The sequence below is a fragment of the Meleagris gallopavo genome, chromosome 2, assembly GCF_905368555.1.
Source record: "Meleagris gallopavo chromosome 2, MGAL_WU_HG_1.1, whole genome shotgun sequence".
Classification (NCBI taxonomy): domain Eukaryota; kingdom Metazoa; phylum Chordata; class Aves; order Galliformes; family Phasianidae; genus Meleagris; species Meleagris gallopavo.
In genome coordinates, this window is record NC_139405.1 from 9,363,388 (window position 1) to 9,389,253 (window position 25,866).

The 25,866-nt window shown below is 38.4% G+C and overlaps 1 protein-coding gene across 1 annotated transcript in view; it reads left to right on the forward strand.

Moving 5' to 3' along the window:
• LCLAT1 (lysocardiolipin acyltransferase 1) overlaps positions 1-25,866 on the forward strand; it is a 106,860-nt gene that overhangs the window by 34,430 nt on the left and 46,564 nt on the right. The window contains 4 exon segments of the mRNA XM_085218868.1: positions 3,571-3,739; positions 4,836-5,034; positions 15,565-15,711; positions 24,126-24,242. Coding sequence (XP_085074994.1) covers positions 3,575-3,739; positions 4,836-5,034; positions 15,565-15,711; positions 24,126-24,242 — 628 coding nt within the window. The 5' untranslated portion in view covers positions 3,571-3,574.

Sequence of the window (25,866 nt, forward strand, 5' to 3'; positions counted from 1 at the left end):
GTGGTGGAAGTTAGTCAGTGGCAAGCTCTATCCATTATTCTAGATGAATGCATGTGTGCAAGTGGTAATGTTTTATTTACATATGTAATGAGCAAAGTATAGTATGTATCACACTTTCAAAATGTACCTGCAAGAGCTGAATGAAAAAACACATGGTATCTTTCTTCTAGCTGTGGGTGTCCCTGTTCATTGCAGGGGAGTTGCACTAGATGATATTTAAAGGTTCCTTCTAACTCAAATGACTCTGTGGTTTCTATGATCTTCCGTGCTTGGGAATAAGCATGGCAGAGTTTAGCCCAGTGGGATGCAGTATATATATTTATATACTGTTACAATGAACAAAATGCTGCTGGAGTGCAGGTTAAAGAAGAGAAACTTCAGAACTTCCCCAAGTCTTTACCATAGCTCACACACTTCAATCTTGGAGGAAAAAAAAAAAAAAAAAGAAATTATGTTTACAAGACAGTCTTCTATATAAAATACAGAAAGGATTTTTCTTAAATATTTGGCTCTGTGCTATAATTTGAGGGAAGGACTAATGTAAACTGAAAAGCTCAGCCTGCAAGCAAGTGACCTAGATTGCTTTCAAAAAGAGTTTAGGAGGATGGCAGAGCAGTGCTTTCTCTTAGGAAAGCTGTGGGTATCTGGGTGCTGTCAGCTGTGTCCTAGGGCCGAGGTGCCAGACAGATGTGCGCATACCTGCTGTGCTGAGCGGTGGCTCTGAGCAGCCTCCAGGAGAACCACTGCAGCGGGCTGAAGCTGACCAAGTGCTGTGCTTGTGCTGCTAGTGGGTTGGAAAGCCGTTCCCAGTTCTTTTGCTGTGTTTATTCCTCAGAAAGTGCACGTGCCTGATCAGATCAGTGATACTGAATTTTAATGCTATCTATTCCCTTTTGCAGGACTCAAATCTTTCTATTTTAGGAAGAGTGTTTCTAGTCCTGCTACAATTAGTGCTTTCCTTTGCCTTCCACTATTTCTTTCATTCTCTGGGTTTCTTTTGCCCTCAGTTATGTTTATTTCAACCTTCCTTCATTGCTGCACCACATCCAAGAACACATGTAAAGCAATTGGCCCAGTGCTCTTCAAGGACCCTTTGATATGTTAAAATAGATCCTAGTTAGTGTGTGCAGATGTGACCAGCTGGTTCTTCATGCCTTGCTTTCTGCAACTAAGAGAAGGCTGTGCACTCCAGAATGTAAACAATGTGTAGTTTTTTAAACAACCTCAAATTCTACTCTTTTCAAAATCTTTCTGATACAGCTATCAGTAGTTAACTGTTTAGTTAGTTACTAGTTTAATGTTACTCTTTTTGCCATGCTGCAGAAATCAAGTTTGGTACAGCTTTGTTTCCTTCATACGTTGACAAATTTGTGTGGTCTCTGCTCTCAGCCTTCTTTCAAAAATGCACATGATGAAGCTGTTCAAACAAAATTATCCCCAAATGCTGTTACTTTTTTGTGAGTTATCAATGTCAAGTAGAAGAAGCAGATTTCTGTGCTAGCGACAAATGGGATGCAATTTTTGAACTTTGGAATACTTTGCTGTGGAAACAGTATTGCTATGGATGTGGCACAAAACAAGCTTGAGATAAGTCATGAATATACACAAGTCTTAATGGATTACTTTTCCATTGCTGACTTTCAATTAAGAACACCAGCTTCCTGTTTTTCTTCTTCTGAAGTCCTGTCCATCTGAGCTCTTACAATTTCTAAAATAGCCTGTCGAAACAAGAATTCAGTGAAGTGACTGGAAAGTGACTTCTACTTAACCTTTCATTTTATAAACAATTGGCTGAGCCATAAATAGTTGAAAACAGTCTATATTTAGGCCCTAATTTAAAGAACTGATATTTCCACATTTGCTTTGTCATAACTGGTAGTAGTTGCTAAATTATGAAAGCTCATAGCTATTACAGTTGCTTGGAGGGTCGCCGCGTGTTCTGCCATAATGCATTCAGAAGCTCTATGCATTGTGCATTTATAATAAGGCAGTCTAGCAGCTAGCATAGGCACTGAATTACTTCAAGTCTCAGTGACTGTCTCAAGCAAAAGCTATTGGCTTTTTGGGAAATAACTGAGAAGGACAGTGGAAGTACAGCAGACTTTAAAAAGTCACAAATGCACTAAGAGTGAGCTGGGAGACTGCAGATGCTGCTTGCCTGCTCTGTTGTGATGAAAAGGAAAATCTTGCTCAGAATGACTGATAAGTCGTAAGGTTCAAATAGTTTCTGAAGAAGGTCAGACATTGACCCTGGTTAGACAGTAAGGCAAACTTCTGTAATTACAGGCTTAGCAAGAACAAACACGATGGAGAAGTAAAAAAGCAAAGTTTCTTATCTTTAGAAATTGCTAACGTTTGTACTTTACTAATGTCAAATATCTCATTGGTTGGTATTATTGGGACCTATAGCATACAGCATCTTTGGCGATGAAAACAGTGGGACTGGGTGCACCCACAGCAGGTTTGCTGGCAGCACCAAACTTTGTGGTGTAGACAACACAATGGAGAGAAGGAACCTGGCCAGGCTGGAGAGGTGGATCCGTATAAACTTCATGAAGTTCAGCAAGGCCAAGTGCAAAGTGCTGCACCTAGCTCAGGGCAATCCCCAGCACAAATACAGCTGGATGGAGAATGAATTGAGAGCATCTCTGAGGAGATGGGAGTTGGAATGTTTGTTGATGAAAAATGGCGCATGGGCCAGCAGTGTGCGCTTGCAGCTGTATCCTGGGCTGCGTCGAAAGAAGTGTGGCCAGCAGAGTGATTGTCCCTCTCTACTCCATTCCCTTGAGGCCCTACCTGCAGCGCTGTGTTCAGCTCTGGGGTCCCCAGTACAGGAAGGACTAGGAACAGTTGGAATGGAGGCTCTGAAAATGATCGAAGAGCTGCAGTGCCTCTCTTGTGAAGAAAGGCTGAAGGAGCTGGCTTGTTCTGCCTGCAGAAGTCTCTGGGGGGCCTCATTGCAGCCTTCCAGTACTTGAGGGAAACTTAAGAGCAGGAGGAGGACTGACTTTTTCCATGGTCTGATATTGATAGGAGAAGGGAGAATGGCTTTAAGCTAAAAGGGAAGATTTAGATTGGATGTAAGATGGAAATTGTTAAGAGGGTGGTGGTTGACCAGAGAGCTGTGGGTGCCCCATTCCTGGAGGTGTCCAAGACCAGGCTGGTTGGGCCCTGGTTGGGGTTAGCCCTACCCCGGGCAGGAGTAGGAGCTGGGTGGGCTTTAAGGACCCTTCCAACCTAAACTGTTTCACAGTAAGGTATCTTCTGTGCCTTCCCTTGTTAAAAATAGCCGCCTTAAGATTTCAGAATGGAACTGCATATTGCAGTAAGTGGTGGAAATTATGTTGTAGCTGGTGCTTTTTGACCCCTGTGTTACTGTGTCTTGCAGATTACTGTGTTTATGTAGTTCTCCAAAAGCTACTTGTGAGGTAGAATGCTTTGTTTGCTTTTACTGTCAATTTGTGTTGTTAGCTATTAAAAGGAGGAATACTACCTCAAACTGAACCTACGGGTCTGAAGAGTTATATAATTACTTTGCCTCTCTTACATAATGCCAACTTTCTTTTTCAGAGCCATGGTGTCATGGAAAGGAATATACTTTGTAGTTGCACTGTTTTTGGGAAGTTTTTTTGGAAGTATTTTCATGCTCGGTCCTTTTCTACCTTTGATGTTTATCTCCCCGGCCTGGTATCGCTGGATCACCGACCGCATTGTGGCCACGTGGCTCACACTTCCAGTGGTAAGTTACAGTGTGAACCAAGATCTGAGCAACTGTTCATTTTGCTTACTAATGCTTTTTTCTAATAAATTTTTTTTAAACAGACCATAACTTTCTTAACTATCTATGAAAGGTAATACTTTAGCTCAGTGAATGTTGGCTGTATTCCTGCCTACAGTCCCTCTCTTCTACAGCTTAATGTATAGATAAATTACTGCTGTGTGTTGTTTGTACTCTTGAAAAGGCCTTTTCATGTTATCTCTATCCATTGTCAAATGCTGATCAGAGAAGGGTGGGTGAAACACTAACAAGCAAAAGGTTATTTTAAATTGCAGAGATTCCTAAATGACTCTTCTTATAAACTTCTGCTTCCAACTGTGCTCCAGCTATCTAATTACAGAAGTTATTTACTGTATGGTACACGTTGCTGACTTTCGCTGTTCTCTTACTTAATCCTCATAGAATTTAGTTCATCTAGTTGTATTAGGCAAATGGTCTCAGGTCAAAAAGAAGAAATTCCTTTAGAAATAAAGTTGTCCTCACATTGCATCAACTTTGTAGCTGGGGGTCTCTTCTTTGAACTCTTCCTGTAGAAGGGTGCTGTGCGTAGGGTCTCTCTCTTCATCTGTTCTCCAGAAATCAAGGGACTTTGTTCCTCTGCCTTCTAAGATTTGTTTTTCTGGAATAAGATACTATATTGGTGCTCAGAAATGCATATCTTGTGACATAAATGAAGGTTTATATCATATAATCACATATCAGATTGTGTGTTTCTGTTCTGTTTGTTTTGAAGGGTTGCGAGGTGCTTCATCTTCTAATATTTTGCCCTTTTCTCTTTTATTAAATGCAATGAAATTAGGAGGTAAGCAACAATTATCAGTGAAGAGAATATAGGGACTGTAATTTGTTGCTGTGATGAAATATAGCTGAGTACTGATAGTGTCACAAGCTTGATCCCTGTTGAAAAGCTGTTTTTTTTATTAGGAAACAAATTTGTTTACCAGTGATAGCGAGCGTGAACAAATGAAGTGATGTCACTGAGATTAATTTGCATTGATGATAGACTGTTGCTTTTCTTCTGTGAGTAAAGTCATAAAATTAGATATATTATTTGTAGGCTCTGCTGGAGATGGTGTTTGGTGCCAAGGTGGTTGTCACCGGTGATGGATTTGTTCCTGGAGAAAGAAGTGTCATTATCATGAACCATCGCACACGAATGGACTGGATGTTCCTGTGGAACTGCCTGCTGCGATACAGCTACCTCAGACTTGAAAAAATCTGTCTCAAATCCAGTCTCAAGAGCATTCCAGGATTTGGTAGGTCACTAAATGCTTTAATTGGAAGGGAAGATCTGTTCAGAAATTCTTTTGCACAGCATTGTTTATGCCCAAGTTTGAATTCTATTTCAGTTTTTTTTTAAATCTTCCCTTAAATATATGTAGTATACAAGATCCTCTGTCTTCGAGGGGATCCTTGGACTGCATGCTTATTTATTTGTAAAAAATATTGCTACTTTATTTACTGAAAGTAAATTTCAAATTGTAAATTTGATAATTTCAGAAAAGATTTTAAATTTTTTTTCACAGTCTTTTTCAACACTTTAGCTTTGGTGGTATATCCTCCCATGCTGTACGTGCTCTCACTAGTCCTCTTTCTTCATTATCCAGTTTATACTGTTGAGAAGATTAGTAAATAGACAGGAAAAGACCCACAGGCAACTGCAAAGTTGATAGTAATTTCAATAGCTGTATTTTTAAAATGAATTTGGTTGCCCAAAATATGCTGTGCAGGACATGAAATAATCAGTATTTATAGTGGCATAGGATGGGAACGGATCTGAGTTGCACATAGTCAGAGAAACCATTTTAGATATGCCAAAAATTGCTGCCTAAATGGTTTCTGAACAAATCAACAAACTTATCTGAAATAAAAGCATCCCTTTTGCATTATATTTATCTCTTAGATTTATTTGCTGTTTTATACAAAACCAGCTTGGGCAGGACATGAGTCAACTTTATCATGTTGAAAGAGTAACCTTATTTATGGTTCCCTTTTGTCAGATCATTTATCTGAACAGATAATTCTGGCAGGATTCCATAAGGAGGAACTCGCATACTGTTGTGCTTATACTGCATTCACTTGCTGGGTATTTAGTCCTAAGAAAAAGCTGCAACTAGGTAACCCACTTTTTTTCCTAATATTCAAACGTGGTCAGTTTTACTTGACGAAAGACATCTCCTCTGGCATTACAGGAAATGAGAAAATATGTATTTAGATAAATGTTTTCAGAACACTTGAGATGTTTTGAAGTCTTGGAATCGGCTGCATATGCAACTTTTAAAAGAAATATTGGAAGATGGAATCCAGGATAATACTCTACAAGTCTGATAGATTAATCTCTTCAAAAGAAGCGTGTTTTTGTTTTGTGTTTTTTTTTTTTTTTTTTTTTTTGTAACTAAGCATGTATGTGCCTGCTTGGTATTAGAATGCCTTTAATAAAATTCGAAGGTCAGCTCAAGAGTCTGGGATGTTATGTATGCCTGGCAAAATTTTGCTCCTGGAAACGCCTCAAGTTGCTCAGAAGCTTTTCAGTCCTCCGAACATAAACTTAGCATATCTAAGAGTTGTGATGAATGAGCTCTGGCAAATGTGGTTGCAGCAATCGTGCCTGCTCACAATAACATCTTGGTTCAAAGTCTGACTTAGGTGCTTAAGCTACTACTGGCATTCTGGATCTGTACTCCATATTGTTAACTGCTACAATAGGTGGTACAATCAGATACTTCTGTTGTTCTTGTTATGGGATGACAATTCCTGGCAGTAGAGTGGATGCCTGGATCTGTAGTGTTATGAACTGCTAATTATGTGCCAAATCCCTAAATATCCTCTGCAGTATGTGTGCTTTGAGTAATTTTGATTGCAGCTTGAGTATTTTAGCTTAATTTTTAGTAAACTATTAATCTAATCTATCACAGGAGGAAATTCAGCCAAACCATATCCTTAACTCAAGCCATAATTTGGTAGACTGAGTCATGAATGATAAGCATCTATTCAACTGCATTATATCTAAAAAGAAGCCTTAGAAATTCAAGTCTCCCTGTTCAGTTAGCGTGTATTTTGGGTAGCAGATTCTTGCAAAAATGAAGAGGGTAGCTGGAAGGTGAGGCTCTTGTATTAAATGAAGTTTGACAAAAGATTTCATTATGAAATTATGCTTGAGGTGGATGTTGATGCAGAGAATGGTGTCCATAAAGAACAACCTCGCAGTAAAAGTAGAGTTTCTCCTACTTACCTCTAATGGCACTGCTGCGTTACGTGATAGACCTTCAGTAGGCATCTGTCAGATGTTGTTTGTTGAAGTGTGTTCTTTGGTTTTTACACAAACATTTTGCTCATTTTATAAGTTTTAAGGCCAGAACATAGCCTAAAAATCAGGTGGACAGTTTCAGTGCACTGCAGCTATGATTCATACGTTAGGTATTGATCATTAAGGTATGTATGAGATTCTCCTGCTCCAAGTGATGTAAACTGTAGGTAGAGCAAGTCTGTGAATGGAAATAGATCCAGAGTCCTTGTCACCTCCTTTGTAGGTGAAAAGTGTGAAGGTATTTAATAAGCCTATAGTGCAAGTAGGCAATTATTTCCAGTTAGTTATAATTAAAATCAGAAGAGTATTTCAAGGAGAAGCATAGAGTCACTTATCTAGTTGTTAAGTTATTAATTCTTTGCATTCCAATATATCCAAAAACTTTAACTTGATTAAATGTGAGCCTTAAATAAAGAAACCCAGCAGAAAAACAGATGAACCTTTCTTCCTGGAACCATACCTTTGGCTTGATGAATTGTGTGCAGTAAAGTTTTTGAAAAGTGGTATTAAATTTCAGAAACATTCTTGCAGCATTTCAGTACAACTTGCCCAGGCTGGAGTCTCAGGAGAGCGCTGCTCTGCTCTGAGCTGTTGCTGCAGTTTCTCATATGACATCATCAGCAATTACTGACATACTCTGCAATGTCAGTTTTCAAGGAGAATTTCTAATAGCATTGTCAGTTTCCTGCACAGCTGACAAGATAGGACTGTTCTACAATTATAGATACACACAATTTATATTTTCCATTACAAAAAGAATAGCAGAGGAAGTGATAGAGGTTGTGATGCTCTTGTGTTCAACATACACTATGGAATACGTAATGTCCGGGTAGGTTCCAAGGAGCATACACAGTAATGTCAGATGACCAGGTAATGACTAAGTGATGAGTTAGTTGCATCTTTTCATGTTTTCTTCATAGTTTCATTTCTACAAGTCTTGATTTGACATGAATTTCAAAGGAACTAGAGATGTATTTCAGTGACTGGCAATTTGGATGTGCTCATTGTTGTAGGATTTTTAACTCTTGGTGGGCTTGCAGTAATACATCGATTTCAGTGCCTAAATGTGCCTCAGCATTTGTCCAACAAAAATCAATTAGTTTTTCATTACATCTGATCGCTCTCAGATAAATGGGTGGAAAAATGAGAAGGTAACTAGGGGTAACATAACAATTCATGGCTGCTGTGTGAGATAATGTTCATCCTGGTTTTGCTACAGAATGGAAAAGATAACATAGTATCTGAGTGCACAAATGGAAAGTATGAAGGTGCTTTAAGCACCGCTGATGGACAGATCTTGAAGACTTAACATTTTAAAACTGTTTGCTGAGGCTGCTAAGCCTGGAGTGTATTGTGGCAGAAAAGGTCAAGGTGATAAAGGAAAAAAAACAACCAATAAAATAAGCAAAACTGGCAAATCTAGAGTAGTTAGGATCAGAGTTAACTGACTAACTCTGCCCAGATCTTCATCTCTGTATGCAAGTATTGTATGACTAATATTGCTCTTACATAGACTGTAGGATGATGGAGTTTTTTGGTTATTTAGCACTTGTCTATTCACTCAAGTTTGTAGCTCTCAAAGGCTCAAGTTAGATTTGGCCCTTGTTTTGTTAAGTACTAGGGAAGAAGAGGATTTGTGATCTATTTCAGCACTAGGCTTAGCCCCACCAGTATTCTCCTTCACGTCAGTGGATCCATTGTAACTGTCCATGTGTGTGAGCTTAGCCTGAAGCAAATTCAAAGTAATTTGAGCCATCTTAGTTTTCAATGAAGCAGGACAAAACAGCTCCAATTATCCTGCCTTTGCCACGGGCTAAGAGCATACATACAGTCAGTTGTATGTATGTGATGGATCAGCTATCTTGAAGTAAAATATTGGTGTAGCTAAGCTTACAAAATATCAGTTAACCAAAGTATAGTTAGAGCAGAACACTGCAAGGAATCTGTACACGTTCATATTGGCAAAGTGCTTGTGGTACTTGCAACTGCTTCTATAAGTGAGATTGTAAATACTTCAGCATAAAGCCTCTTTGTTCAGGTTACAGTGGATTGGCATTCAAATTCTTATCAGTGGAGCATACTAGTTTTAAGAATTAAAACTATAACCTATTGAACTTTCTAATATAGCTCATGTTTCGGGTATCTTTGTTATGATAATATAGATTGAAATTAGAGTTTTGAGATGTGACATTTTGTCTTGTGGCAATTCAATTATGAGCTGCCAGACTTATTACTTCCTAGTTTTTATCCTAGGTGATTTTGAAAGTGGAATTCAGAGAGTATGCTCTCTAATGGAAAGCACAGTTATTATTCACGGGTGTGTGTGGCAGTGGGAGGGCCTCTTGCATTCCTCTAGAGATTCCTGTAACCTCTACTCTCTTTTCTTCTCTGAAGTGACTGGATACCAATGCATGTAGCAGGAGGAATAATCAGGAAGAATTAGAGATCAGTGTGCAGCTGGAAGATCATGACCTCACTGCAGTCATGGAGACATGGTGGGACACGGTAGTGGAGTTGCTCTTTATGATGACGTGCTGAGATGAGCTCTGTGGAGAAGGACCTGGGAGTTGTGGTGGACAACAGGTTGGCCATGAGCTAGCAGTGTGCCCTGGTGGCCAAGAAGGCCCATGGAATCCTGGGGTGCATTAAAAAGAGCGTGGCCAGCAGATCGAGGGAGGTGATCCTGCCCAACTGTAGTGACCTGGTGAGACCACATCTGGTGTAGTACTGTGTCCACTTCTGGGCTCCCCAGGTCAAGAAAGACAAGGAATTCTAGAGAAAGTCTGGTGGAGGGCCACAGAGATGACTAGGGGCCTGGAGCTTCTCCCTTATGAGGAAAGCCTGGGAGACCTAGATATGTTCAGCCTGAAAAAAACTGGGAGGAGATCTTATAAATGCTCATAAATACTTAATGGACAGGAATCAAGCAAATGGGGCCAGGCTCTTTTCAGTAGTGCCCAGTGACACAGGGCAGTGGGCACAAACTGGAACAGAGGAGGTTCCATGTGAACATGAGGAAACACTTCTTTCCTGTGAGGGTGACAAAGCACTGGCACAGGCTGTCCAGAGAAGCTGTGGAGTCTCCTTCTATGAAGATACTCAAAACCTGCCTGGATGCTTTCCTGTGCAACCTGCTGTAGGGAGCTGCTGTAGCAGAGGTTGGACTTGATAATCTGTGGAGGTTCCTGCCAAGATCTACGATTCTGTGATTTATTCACAGAAAAGACATGTGGAAGGCTTTCTTGAAGAAGCAGCGGTAGGAGTGAGGTAATGATTATACCTGATAGCAAAAATGTAACTTAATTTGCTTGCAATTCTGCATGTATTTTTTTTTTTTTTTCCATGTTAGAGGAAAAAAGTCTTAGGTGCCCTATCCCCAGTTTGATCTAGTTTTTACTGGATTATTCAGTGAACAAATCATAGGAATATTTTCAGATATATACAGCAGAAATTCTCCCAGCTCTATCAGGAAAAATATATGCTGTTCTATTTCCATTAAAACTTTCCTTATCCTTTATCTATAATAAAAATTCCAGTCTCTCTCTGCCACCTTTGCCTCTCCCAGACAAACATCAAAAGAATGAGATCAGATTATAACCTTTCTCATTCTCTCCGTTGTACAAATGGCAGTTGGTGAAGAGAGTGTTTACTTTGTGCTGTATTTATTAGGTGAGCTCAGACAATTTGCATGGTATGTTTTTCCAATTTACATTCATTTGCTGTTCTCACTAGGTTATGCTGCTGCACCTCTGTGGATCAACTCTTCAGGCCCAGTTATTTAGGGGGAAGGTCCTGAGAATGTGGGTTGAGAAAGCTCACCTTTTTGGAACCCAGTGCAGAGATGCAGCTAGAAAAGTTAATTATACCCTCTTCTGCTTTCTGGTTAGGCAGCCAGTACTTTACTTTTACAGTCTTCCCATGAGGAAGTAGAGCACCTGAAGAAGGTGCCAGCCAATGGAAAAGGTATTGAATTGTGAAGAGAAAAACATATCTCTCATCCTTTCAAATACTTAAGTTTTCATGCACTATTTCACTGTATTGCTGTATTTTTATAAAGCATTAGAAAAAGCAGCCTTTCTGCCATTGCTAACCCTTTGCTTTAGTTGCAAATTATATTGTTACGATTTCATACAGAACATCAAATCAAATTTGAAATGTTATTTTAAGATAGATGTTGTAACTAAATAGGTTTAATGTTCCTTAACAGTAGCTAAAGCATTTTAGTGCAAGGATTATTTGGAAATAGCACTAATATAGTTGTAGATTTAATAGGCCATCTGATTGTCTGTATTAAGTAAAAATAATACAATTTACCAAATACAGAATGAATATTTGAGTTTTAAGCATCCAAATAGGATATTTCAGAACCATGATTAAGGGATTGAATAGATTAAGGGACTGAATATTGAAAGAAGCCTTTGTATTTACTGTGATAGATACTGTGCATCTATTTGGATCCTGTCTTACAATTCTGTGTTTCTAGCATCACCATTTGTTCACTCAATTGTTTAAGTGAGGAAAAAAAAGTTTGTTTCACGTGTGTTGTAATAAATTGTTATTTAGTCTAAGTAATAAGTAGGCTGTGGGGTAAATACACACAGATGTGTAAAATCTGAATGTAAACTGAATGTGACTACAACAATAACCAAAAAAACAGATACAGATTAAAGTAATATAGAGAATCTGAAAGGGCAGGGTAATAGCAAAAGCATACCAGTCTTAAATAGATACTTTAACACGACTGAATCAGCTTTTTCACTATGGAGGTGGAAGTGCTAGAAGGGATATCCATGAATTTTATCTCTTAGCTAGTTTTATAGTTCTAATTTGCTCAAAGAATGCACCAAATCAGATGGTAGTTCAATTCACACCACTATTAACTACGTTATTGTTAATGAGAGTTGTTAAAAACAATTGCAAGGAGTGGAAATTGTGCATTGCAAGACTATTTCAAGAAGCATTTCTTTAATTACTTTCCTAGTTTATGCACTTAAACCATTATGGGGAAAAAAAACTTTGAATTTTTAATTTGCTTTCAGCTATTAGACATAAAACTATCCAGAAAAGTGCAGTAAAATGAATGAGTCTGATTGAACTTTCAGAAATCTGTTCAGCACACTATAAAAATCAAAACTTAATCTTGTATATATAATAACACTAACCCTGTTCTCCAGTGTAATTTGCTGCGTGCTGACATCTTTTCAATACCTACAGATCTGCAAAATAAGGAGTACTTAGAATTGCATGCTAGTTGCCTTGTACTTTATGCAGTGAAACACTTGGAGTAACAAACTCTGATTGGACCCTGTGATTTGTATGCATGATCATGAGCTTCCAAGTGATTTCTCTTACTAAACCTAGACATGTGGTTCACTGTTATGTCAGAAGCCTGAGCAAGGCTACATCCCTGTTGAATATATTCACTGAATAATGCTTTTATTTGACTAAGAGAACTCTTAATATGAAAAACAGTGAAAAATATGATGGAAGAAAAGAGGGAAGATGAATGGGTATAGTGAGGAGACCCCATAGCTAGGCCTTACACTTTTCTTCTTAGTTTTATAGTTCTGAATCATTTACTGAATCTGTGTGTGTGGTTTAGTTTTGCAGTTCCTCTGCTGTAGGAAATACATGGATACTATTGCTGGTTACCATGAAGTGCATTGGAAGTGTTGTTATTACACCAACGTACTCAGCATGAGGAACGTGCAAGAGCAGCTAGAAGTCTGGGCTCAGTCCCAGAGCCACTACATCCTTGGCATAAGTGAAACCTACTGGAAAGAGTCCTGTGACTGGTGTGTCATGGTGGATGGTTCTTGTTGGTGGCAAGTGTCCCCTGGCAGACCAAAGGTTTGGGGGAGATAGAAGTGTAGTCTTAAAATAAAAAAAGATTTGTAGTTGCTATTAGCATTTTTAATACAGTGCTGCAAACACTCAACCTGTGTAAGCTGTAATTTGCTTTATCCCCATGGTAGTAAGGAAACTCTTAGGTACATCTTACTTCTCTTGTTCAGAGATTTGAAGGTGCATCTTTTTTTTTTTTTTTTTCAGCTGAAAAAAATCATTTAAATGTCACTGTGGCTAGGTATTCTACCTAGTAAAACTTTTACGCTGCTAGCCATTTTGCAGATTTCACTAAGAGATCTACTTCTGTATGCTTTTCCAAGCTGTTTTGGTTATCGTAAACATTGGATGTTACAAGATGTTTTCCTAAACCAACCTTTCTCAAAAATCTGCAAACAAAAAGAGAATGGTTTTTCCCCATTCAAGTAAATGCTGCCTTTGGTTGGAAAATTCCTGTTGCCCAGCACCTTTTGGATGACCAAAACCACTGTGCAAACAAGCACAATGTAATTACGTTCGTCAGACAATATCTCGTCCTAAACTTAATCAGCTGAACAGCATCTCTCCCTGCAGGCAGCACATGAGAAGGTACTTCCTTCTGCTTATTTTTAAATCTTGCTTATTGGCAAAAGCTTTCCTTTTGCTCAGTGCTATACTGAATTCCTCCACCTTCTTTGTCCTCCTGCTTGGACCTCACATCATGTCTCAGACTGGTTCTGCGTTGTTTTTCCAGCAGCACGATGCAGACAGACTGTGGCGTGGAAATCAAAGCAGGAGCCTGTTTTCATTCTGTTTAAAGACATATGTCTGCCAGCTTGTGCCACGTTTCCTCTCTCTTGAATCTGGTAGAATGGTGAGCCATGCACACAGCAGACATCGCCATTACTGTTGTATGGACCAGGACTGTGACTGAAAGCAGGAATTCACATTCATGTCTCACTCCACTGGAGGCTTTAGTGCTAAAAAAAGGTGGAAGATTGTTCAACTTTCATAGAAGTCACAATAATTTGGCCCAGTGTGCTGTGCTGGAGAAAATAGGGAGGGAAACCAGGATCCTTTGCTATCATCTGACTGTTAGATAATCTGCTCTTATTGGGGCAGTCAGTTTTATCTAATTATATACACATTTAAATATAGAAAAAAACCTTCTAGAACACTGAATGTTATATTTAGATTATAAAAATCAAACCTGTGGTTATTTGTAAAGATTAGATGCCTCCCAACTCATTTCTGTCTTTTGTCCTTCTTCCTTGACACTGTCATTATATTACTGCCTGTTTAATTTTTCATGGCCTGTATATAACACCACCACTTAGGTTAGGAACGAGAAACTGTTAAATAACTTCTGCTTTAAGGGATGTTAAGCAAGTAAAATACAAGTCACCCAAGCAGCTTTCTTGTTAGCTACAAGTGTTGTGTAATTTGATTTTCTTGGTGATGTCAAAGAAGGATCACTGGAAAGAGTTTAGTATGGAAGCTTCCATGTAATTTAAAGCCTTGTGCTCCCTGTGGAGATCCAAGGGAGAGGATGGAATCTGACAGTTTTGGTTTTTTTTCCCCCATGGTCCCTCTCTATTGTGGACCAAAATCACATTTCCTGAGGAGCTGCTGACCTGGGACAGTATCAGCATGCTTCCTGACTGATCACTTATTCTGCTTCTTATTTCCCTTCCTTCCACCTGCAGGCTGTGCTGAGAACTTGAGGACTAAGTTATTTAGATCTGATGTGTGATACCAAACAATAAAATGGCTAAGCACAGTACAATTTTTGCATAAAGTAATTCAAGGGAACTGACTTGAGTACATGAAACATACAGAAAGTTTAGACAGGATGGTAAGAATGCGTGGAAGGAACATACCAAAATGGCCATAGAACTTTCCTAAAATGCATTTTGCACTCTGATGGAGCTTGCTATGTCCTTAGAGTTGTGACTTGGAGAAGGCATTTCTGTTACAGCTTAGGGGGCTTTCTTCCTTTGCTGTCTCCATTTTAAAGAATTCAATTGCAGTTGGGATAACTGAATGCTGTGGTACCGTTTGGTATTTGACATACTTTTGTATGAAAAGATCTCCTCTTTGCACTATTGTAGTAAAACGTTGTAATAAGAGAAGGTGGTTAAATGCCAGAACAGAGCATGTTTCAACTATGTAAGTCACATTTTAATTACTTTAAAATTGATCTTTATTTTTTTTCCTGCAAATGATTTGTTCAGATATGGATGGCCTATACTGAAAAAGCTGTATGGACAGCTACTTACAGATACAGGCTCACGATATGTGCAGGGATGCACATCAGATTTAGTGGTAAACATGTTGGTTTGTGTACAAAGGTTTTTTTAACAAGTGCAGTTTAGAAATTTGCCAGGATTTGCTGAGGCTGCATCCCAAGCATTTCCCTTCTTAATTCATGTAACCCTTTCCAGGATTCAGCTATCTGGATATCGTTCATAATCTGAGTATCTGAGACTCATTAGGTCCAGATTGCAGAAGGCATGTTAGCTGTGTGGGCTCCATCTGCTTAGCTGATCTTAGATAAAATGTTGTGTCTGACACAATCTGTACAGTATTTTGGAATAACAGACACTATGGAGGTAAGAGCATGAAATATTACTAAAGGCGTATTTTTAAACTACAGGCTGGGCGATGCAGGTTGCTGCCTTTATTTTCATTCAGAGAAAATGGGAAGATGACAAGAGTCACTTTGAAAAAATGCTGCATTATTTCTGTGACATTCATGAGCCACTACAACTCCTCATCTTTCCGGAAGGAACTGATCTCACAGGTAGGATAAATTTATTGTTGTTTTGTGTAGTGATTGATATGGAAATAATTGAAAAAAACATCCAAGCTAGGAGCAATGCTACATTCTCTCAGACAGTAGAAAATGTAGTTAACAATCTTGATGTGCTAATATACCCAAGAAACACAGGCATGGTTTCATTAAGAGGTTTAACCAGTCTTCCAGAAATAACTGTTAAGTTTCAAAAGCATCCCATAATCGAAAGAGCTTAACATTGGTTAATTCTACTTTTGTATTGTATTGGAAAAATAGTTTACAAGACCTGGAATAAATTACTTTTATGCTCCTATTTTCCATGTGACTGGAATGAACAGTGCAAAATTGTGAAAGGTGATTGAAGATGAGAGCTAATGATTCTATTGGATTTCTTTCTTCATGTTTTAAGAGGAGAAAATGGATATGCTTCTTCATTAGGCCATGTTAGTTGCCTATATCTGCATCTAAAAGAAAAAATGTTTTCTGAAAACAAATGTCAGTGTTGTTGTAGTAAATTTAATGTGTTAAATGTTTGCTTAATTCTTAGTAAAAATATCTGTGTTAATGCAGGTGTATTTTACAGCATCGATAGCAAGCTGCTAACCACTATTGAAAAAGACTCAAATGCCAATAAAAAAAAGCATTTTATGAATGTTCTGTGGTTCTTTATGCCTGCAGCATTATTTGATAAGCATCATTTTTAAAACAGAAAACCAATTACAACTAGACTGTTAGCTTATTTTAGATCTTTACTATGCTTTCCTTTGCAGATATTCTCAAATCATGCCTTATCGCAATGTCAGATCAATAAATACTAGGCACGGTGTGAAAATAAATCATGTAAACTGCTATCTTCTTCTTCATGTTCCCAGTATCCTTAAACACAGATATGTAATGTTCAGATGGTATCCCACTGTAGGGAGTTGTTGTCACTCGATCCTCCCTCCTAAAGGAGGATAGATCATTAAACATTCTTGGACTGCATCATATGATATCTTTTGCTGAATTAGTAATTGTATATCTAAAATTAGGAAGGGGCATGGAAATTGAGATAATTTTTTTTCTTTGAATTCATGATTACCTGTCTTCTGGTTGTTCTGAGTTAAGACAAATTCTTAATCTTACTCGAAGTGTCAGAAAATGTCTCCTTGGGTCACCCATTCCAAGATGGTTAAAGAGAATTGGATTGTTCATAATTTACCCACAAATTATGTATGCCTTCCTATCTCTCCAGTATTCCTCAGAGACAACAGATTTTAAAGGACTGAAGAATTTCCTTGTTACAATTTTAAACAAGAACTAGCCTAGGACTAAGGCAGCAGCAGGATGTTAGCAGTTGTGCTGTGGAGTCCCAAAGGCAGTGGGTGGGAATGTTCCCCAACCAAACGTGGAGTTCCGTGAGGCAGCTGAGGGTTGTCTCTTCTCCACTGTAATTGGTTATGAACAACTCTGCCTAAATTTAAGTATATGCCATCAATTCAGAAGTTGATGCAGGTGGGATTCTTCTGTTGCTCTAGTTGTCGTTTCTCATGCTCATGTAATGCATGTTCCTCTCACCTTGCAGCATCAAATGGATGTCTGCGCTGTGTTTACTCCGTTCTCCTGGTAGCTTCAGCTACCACTGATTAATGGTGATAATTTCCCCCCGGTCCACTGAGCAGCCCAAGGAGGAAGCAGTATGGTACATGTACTTCATGGAAAAGGAGTACTGCTGGGCAGCTCTTTGCTACTGTAATTCTTATCCTCTCAAGCCACCTGGCAGAGATAGATTTACTCTTCTTGTGTAACATTTTCAAGTATTCAAGAATGAAAGATGTAAAAGTATATGTGGTCTGCTGCCTGAACTGAAGTTGTTGAGGTACTTTGCATTGGAAGATGCTACTTAAGAAAGTTTAAAAAGTAGTGATGTAATTGAACCCTGAACAGTGTGTTCACAATCTGTGTATAAAGTTGATGATTATTTCTGGTCGGTTGGTCATCTTTTCACTCTGGAGTGCTTGAAGCTTAAAGCTAAATGCACCAAAGGCATTTTGCTGTAATTGTTTAAGAAGTCAGACTTTCTGAAGACTTGAAGAAAACAACTAGTGCAGCCTACCATTTTGCTCATTGTTTTGTTTTTATTGATAATCTGTGTGAGACTCTCGTGGTAATTTTCTACAAAGTAGTCAGAGAACAAAAAAGTTGCTGTATTGTTCTGGGCCTGTTCCGTAGGATCCATTGCCTGTGGATTTGTCTGCATCCCTAAATAAACTGGTTTCTTCTTTACTTCAGTTTTTCCTTTTTCTTGGGTTTCCTTTCACGTGACATTCCCACAAGTCTTTCTTGCTGCTGTTTCTGCAGGAGGCATTATGTGCTGTGGTTCTCCTCACCAGTAGTTGTGTTAACCAGCTGTGCTGAAAGCCCCAACAGACCCACTGCCTGCAGAGTCTGTGCCAGCTTTTCCCATTACTAAGATCTTTATTGCTGGCAGTCCCCCTTTGTTCTGCCATTTGGTTTTCTAAAAACTCCTTTGGGCTTAACTATCTATGAATCTCTATGCCAAACTGCGATTCCACAGACTTTTTTTTTTTTTTTTCCATAAGAAATAGCTTAAAAGCCAAACAAAAGTTGAAAAGTTCATTGATGCCAAAATGTAGGCAGTTGGGATGTGAAACAATATTTTATCTAGAAGGTAGCATAGTACTGTAGTACTTATCTCCTTTGTAGTAAATGTCATGTAGTAATGCACGAACAATTATTCAGACACACTGGTAGAGTTTAACAGGTAATTATAGTTCGAAAACAGCACAAGCAAGAACTGCTTAATTTTTTGTTAAAATGATAACTGTGAGCCAATATAGCTGTTATGCTCTCTATGCAAACTTCTGATAAACAGATGAATGAGAAATTGTTTAAAAAAGAGACTTTTGGACTACCCATTTCTTCTTTCCCTGTCCGGTGCCAGTGGCATTTGAGAGTACTTGATGCCATAGGAATACGTGTGTGCTTTTATCACAAGCCTGATTAAAGGAAAAGGAAGTACATGATATTCAAATTTTAGTGCTAGTGAAAAAGGAAGAAAAGAATTGAGAGTTGATCAGAAGCAGTTGTATTGAAGTTGTCTGACTTAGCATTCCTGTAGGATGATGAGGGTGATGTATTGTTCTTTTGGGCGATGTCCAGCAAAATGCATCAGCCTGGAAAATGCTAGATGTAAAAGCATGCGAGCTTGTTCTTTTGAGGTGAATTCATGTTGCTTACGTGTTTTTTGGGAAGCACAAACATCCCTCCTTCTTTGGCACAGATTACGGAGCTGTAGTTCCAAATCTTTACATTAGCAAGTGCAGCTCGTTACTGCGTTATGGTTCCCTTCAAATTCTAGAGGTTTTTGTTTTAACTCAAAACTACACCATAAATTATTATGTGATTTTAAAAGATTAGGAGTTTGTTCACTTTTCCTTCTCTGGATTTCATGGATATAAAGCAGTTTTAAGTTCCTGAAGTTTTCTAACTTGAAGACAAAGGAAACAGATTAGCATAACATCTTCCTCCAGTTCACTTCAAATGAGATTCTGAGATATGGTGCTTCTGTGATGCTGCTGACATCTGAGCTTTTCCAGCAGTGATGCAGTTAATGGGACTTCTCCACATAAATTTTGAGATAAGTGGAGGAAAAATTGCATAATTTGACAAGTGCCCTGCAGCAGTGTGTAAAGGCCTCAGGTAAATGGGTCTTCCTGTGCTTGCCACCTGCTCTCCAAGTAGTTGCATGGATCAGCTGAGTGAGACACTGAACAGAAACAAGCGCAACTATTAAATGTTACCTTGTGAAATAATTGTTAGCCTATATGATAGGGCTTAAATGAGGATGTAGGAAAAGTTTTATGTTTGTAGATAGCTATTCTAATAGGGGTTACATCTGGCTGACAAAAGATCTGTTTGTGAAAACCAGCATTGTTTGCCATTATTTACCTGTATTATCTGAAGTTCTTTCTTCAACAATTTAGGGTTTGATACAGTCCTAGTTGGGTGTCTCTTAAAGATGCATATAGCACAACCTTACCATGAGAATGAATGCCTTACTGGACATGTATTTCCTTTATGACTTGTACTCCTTTTGAAATCCATATATGAAATTTTTTCATAAAAATAGATCATTGTACCTATTCCTTCTTATTGGAACCAAGGAGTTAAAATAAAATGCAAAATATAGCTAATAGGAATGATGAGTGAGAACTTAGGAGGTAGATTTACTTTGGCTTAATTCTTAATTGCAGAGGAAAAAAACTGAAATATTTGTTTATAAAAACAATACTTTTGTGTGTGTGTGTGAGTGTGCAAGAGGGAGCATTACCTTTTTCCAGATGATGTGAGTGGCCTTTTGGGACTGTGAAGACCTAGACAAATTCAGTTCCAGTCCCTGCTCCAAGAGCTCCTTTATGCAGCTCACATTACACTTGCATTTCCCCTTTTTAAGGAAGTGTTTTCATTAACAGGCTTGCAAAGGCATCCTACAGTTTTATTTCTTCTTGCTTTCACCTACAAATACAAGTTTGGCTGCAGAATAATGCATCACCTACACAAGTTCTGTAGTGTTGACTGCTGACTACGGGGTTTTATAGGAGGTGACTGTTGTGTAAATCACTTAGGCTGGAGAGGATATACAATAAATGTATTTTTAATTTCCTGCATCATTTTTTTTAACCTCTAGGTTTCGTGTAATATGGAACATCCAATTTTCTGACTTTTGTTGAACCTTGTAGTAAGCAGATTTGCTCTGACTTTCATTCAGAAGGTTTAAGCATGGGTGTCTCATACAGGGATCGCAAGCAGCAGCACACACCAAGATGCTTGCATCAGATAATGTAGCAGTCAGTGCATTTATGCAGAAATAATACCAAAATAACATACTATTTTCTAAAAAAAATGCCAAGAAAGGCAGAATGGGAGGAGGAGTGTGATGCTTACTTTTTGGTATAGTAGAAGTCTATCCTGCGCTTTCAGGATAGCATCAAGAACCCTTTGACCTCCTTAACTTGCTGTATTAAAATATTGTAGTAATAAGTATAATGCAGAAAAGTCCGTGACTTGATAGATGTTACAAATTGAAGAGGGAAATAGTTCTTCCAGAGGAGAATGATCATCGTGTTAGCTGTGAGTGTCACTAAAATCCCATTACACTAGGCTCATGAAAAGGAGGATGGAACAATCCATTATATAAAACTTACAGTCCAGAGACGAGGGGCACAAACAAATGGAATATCAGGAAATAGCTGACGAGTGTTGGCTGGAGCACCATTGTCCAGCTGTTCACATTTTTTAGAAAGGCATTGTAGTAAATGGAAATTAGGAAGATGCTTTGCAGATGTTTACAGCGAAATCTTTCCAAGTACAAGGAGGTGAGTGCGAGGTTTACTTCAATGCAGTGAGCAGCAGAGGTTCTGACTCTTGTTACAGTGTAAATTAGCTCTTGCTCAGAAAAATAAGCTACCCATTTACTTATTATTTTGTATGTTGTGCAAGTAGAAGTGTTCAGCAAACAGAACTTGTTTTCATGCTGCCCTTTGTAACAGAAGTGCTAGTGAGCAGGCATATAGAGCAGTAGTTTCTGTATGCACACAAATTGTGTGCAGTTTAAGATGCTTAAGGTTTTGATTGTTTGAAACTGCTAAGCTAATGTGGAATTGCATAGCACTTTTGTATTAAAGCTTTGACCCGACTTGCAGATTTGAAATCTTAATTTGCATATGCAGAAAATGAAGTAAAAACTTAGTGTCTTTTGGAAGAAACAGCACAGTAGCTTAAAAACTCTTGATAAACTATTTTTAAGCACATTACTTGAATCACCACAGAATTTGGAAAAGAGTTTTAGAGCTTTTGACTTGTGTATTTTTTAGAGGAAAACTAGTGGTCATTGTCCTAATAGTACAATGCAGTTATGGCTGTAAGATAGAACGCAGCTTTTCAAATGAGCATTTAATACTTAGGGGATTATTCTTTCCTTCTCTGTCATTCCAAGCTTTGTTTATGACTCATTTTTCAAGTTTTGTCACAACAGAGGCAAGGATCCTACAGGCAAGTTCCCTTCACTGATTCACAATAGTCTGTTTTCAACACTGAAATAGCAGTCTAGCAGTCAAAAATAGGTACTCCAGTCATGAGAGACATAATACATATGCTCAGGGGAAGATGAGTTTAAGTTATGTAGCCAAATGTAATTTTAGAATTTTACACATTCTATAATTTTTACAACACTTTCATAAGATGTAATATTTTTCAAGTATCTGTAGATTTTGACAGCTTGGCAGGAATTAAATCTTTGGCTGTTCTTTCTTGAACCACTTGGCTACTGTGCAGTAGTTATTTCCTTTCCTCCAAGTCACAAGGTCAGGAGATCTTGTGCAGTAAATCTTGAGGAGTAGAGGTCTGTAAGGCATATAGGTGACGTGTTACCTTATACAGGTAACAGTAGGTCACAGTGGAAAAATACCTCATTATACTAATACGATATAGCACTTACTGATAAATAGCTGTTCCAGTGAAAGAGAGACCCACATTTGCTGATAAACAATGAGCTCGTGCAGTTTAGAAATTAGAAAGATGCATACATGCAAAAAAGGCATCTGGTACTACTGTGGTGATTTGTCAACATGTTCTGTTGCCCCTTTATAGGGTGAAATTTTGAGTGTAAGGGAGAGAACTTGCCTATATGTAGCAGTTCTGCTAAATTATTAAGCATTGGTATATGATTTTCCAATAGTTCATCTCTCATCTCTAGTAAGGTTAACTGTGGGCACTTAGAAAAAAGAGCTGTTTCTGCTTGAGAAAGATTATGAATTGCTTAGGCAATGATTTTCTTCCACAGATGTGTGCTAGGATTTCATCTTCTAAAACACCATGTGGGACTCTATAAATACTAGTTATTTAATACGTTAGTTATGTAAAAAGATTTCTTGTTGCCATGGGAACATTGTATGAGTACTTTGCCTTTTGGCCCAAGGTGAGGTGCAGAAATACCCACAGCAAAGGATGAGTGCAGCCCCCAAGGCTGTTGGACTTCTGCTTTCAAGCTGCCTACGTGTGGGAGAGAACAAATTGCTTCTTCTCCACTTGTTTTGAGAAGTTTCCCTGTATCTATCTCTCTCTCCCCTAGTGGGGGCTCTGTTGGCAGTTGGCTCTTAAAACTTTGGTTTGGTTTGCTCTGGGTAGAATTCTTTCTGCCAGAGTTTTCATCTGGTGATGAAGCTGCACCAGTACTTGATATTGTGTTCAGTTTTGGGCCTGTCATTACAAGAAAGACACTGAAGCCCTGGATAGTATCCAAAGCGAAGCTGTGAGGGGTCTGGAGCACAAGTCTTGTGGGGAGCAACTGAGGGAGCTGGGGTTGTCTGGTCTGGGGAAGAGGGGTCTCGGGGAAACCTTATGGCTCTCTACAACTGCCTGAAGGGAGGTTGTGGCAAGATGGGAGTTGGCTCTTCTCCCAGGTAATAGAGATAGGATGAGTGGTAATGGTTTTGAGTTGCTCCAGGGGAGGCTCAGATTGGATAATAGGAAACATTTCTTCTCAAATAGAGTAGTGAGGAACAGGCTGCCCTGGGAGGTGGTGGAGTTGCTGTCCCTGGAGTGTCCCTGGTGTTCAAGAACCATGGAGATGTGGCACTGAGGGACGTAGTGAGTGAACATGGTGGGGATGGGCTGGTGGTTGGAATTAATGATCTTAATGGTGTTTTCCAACCTTCATGATTCTATGAAATCCATGTGTCGTGGGGTTTGGCCTGGTGGCCTTCTAGGTCCTTGTCAGTTCTGTGTCTGGCAGCAAGCACGTGTTGTGATATTGGGCACTAGGTCAGAAAGGTTAAAATGGGGGATGTATGTGTAGAGCAGGGTGATGAATAACACGTACCATATTCAAAATGAAGAACTAGAATACTGCTTCAATGTATTCAATTAACTATTATTTTCTGCTTAATGTTTTCTTTCCAAAATAAGTTTTACGTGGTTAAACTGATATAAAATCAAACCTGCATTACTGTGCATCATGGATTTTTTATTTAAAAAAACGCTAGTGAACTCATTAATACGTTTTACTTTAAAAATGGGTCTTGAAGTGTCTGAAGAATTATTAAATTTCAGTTTCTAGATTTCAAGTTGTATTTGATAAATATGAAGGATTTGCTGAGTATTTTCTTAGAAGAAATGAGCAAGTAGGAAGGCTGTTCTTGCAACAGACATTGCTCTTTATCATTCTGTGACACACACACACACACACACACACACACACACATAACCAGAAGCATCTTGCAGTTGGCCCCCAACTGAAAAGCTGCTGCACGTTTGTGCTGTGTGAACTGTTTTTCTACTTGTTTTCCTGACATTTCATGATTATATGTAGTTCTACATGTACACTCATAGAAAATTGTGCTTTTTATTGTCTCCTCCAGCCAATACCAAAGCTCGCAGTAATGACTTTGCTGAAAAGAATGGACTTCGAAAATATGAGTATGTCTTACATCCACGGACTACAGGATTCACTTTTGTGGTGGAATGTCTAAGGGAAGGTAATACTGATCTCCATTTCTATGTACGTTTCTGTCTTGAATATACCTACTCTCCCCAGAATGATGGAAGTCAGTCTTCACAAAGCTTGAAGTGTTTCCAGAAATACTTTACATATACTGATTACCAAAAAGGTCTTGCATGCTGTTGTACTTAAAATGATTGTAACATGGATCGATTTGAGAGCGTTGATATGGGATATTGAAGAGGCTAATGAATGACAACAACATTTTTGCATTTTTTTCAAATACTGTAGCTTGCTTGTCAGTCTACTTCAGGAAAATAGTGGAAAAGATCCCAAGGAATTTCTACCTTATTGTCCGTACCAGTTGTTAACCTTCATGGGGTTGACACTGAACACACAGACATGTATTACTGCCCTCTCTCAAAAGCTTCCACATTCAGCTGTGAAAAAATTGCTGTGTTCAGTGAACATGGGAAATGCTGAGCAACATGCAGATGCAGCAAATCGGCTGCCCAGTGTTGTCAGCTTTTCCAGGCAGTGCTGATTTGGAGAAACTGTGTAAAACATGAGTTATGTTGCTTGGCATGTCAGTGGGTGAGAGAACATGTGGTGCTCGCTTTTTAGCTAGAAATGATCTTCCATTCCTGTATTAATCTGGTGTTAAGAGACTGATTCCGTATTGTCAGGGGAACAGAGTATAAAGATGCGATTGCTTGTTAGAATGAAACATCTGGGGGATGTTTTGGAAATGGGCATTTTGATGAGGTTTCTGCTAGGCTTTAGGCCATTATGGTGTAATCGTTGTAATAATACTGATATGGCAGTGATTCAAATGCAAATGAGTGAATGTTCTCAGGATGTATGAATGTATGATTGAAGAAAATAAACGTGTACAGTAAATGTAAAGTGACTTATTTATAGGCTAGTTCTTCTGGAATAAGCAATTCCAGATCTTTAACACATGTTGGTTATTCTGTCTGCCAAAGGGAGAAGTTTGAGATTATTAAAAAGAACGAGATCCTGATGGTAGTTTTTTTTTTTCTTGCTGGAATCCTTGCTTGGATTTTAGAAGCAGAGCTGACTTGCGTTTTGCCTGATTCCTACTTGAGCAGAAGCAATAAAAACAGTTAATATTCAATAATTTGTCCAATTGGATATCTTCATAAAGGATTGCATCTGTATGGCTATATATTTATCCAACAGGCTGTGGTGGACATCTTAGATTTTCATATGTCTTGAAAGTTTATTATTCATTTTGCTGTAGTGAAAAATCATACATGAAATTTCAAAACATGTTTTTACTTAAATCTTTTCAACACTAAGTTAACCTAGTGCATCATGGTAATTCTAGCCTGGAATACTTTTTTAGTTAAAGGAACGTTCTCAACCTGGAATGTGATCAACTTAACAAATAATAGATTCTGTAATTACCTCAGAAATGAGCTTCACAGTTGTACAGTCATTTTCTATTTTTTTTCTCTTGTACTCTTTAATGAAAGATCTATGCAAATTAGATAGATGTTGGGTTATAAAAATGGAAATATTTAAAGGCAATTAGCTAATTTTACACAGCACCAAGCTAAGGAAAAAACCAAAAACATTTCTTGATTTTTTTTTTTTAAGCTTTCAAATGCTTTAAGTCCTACTTTTATTTAAGTCAA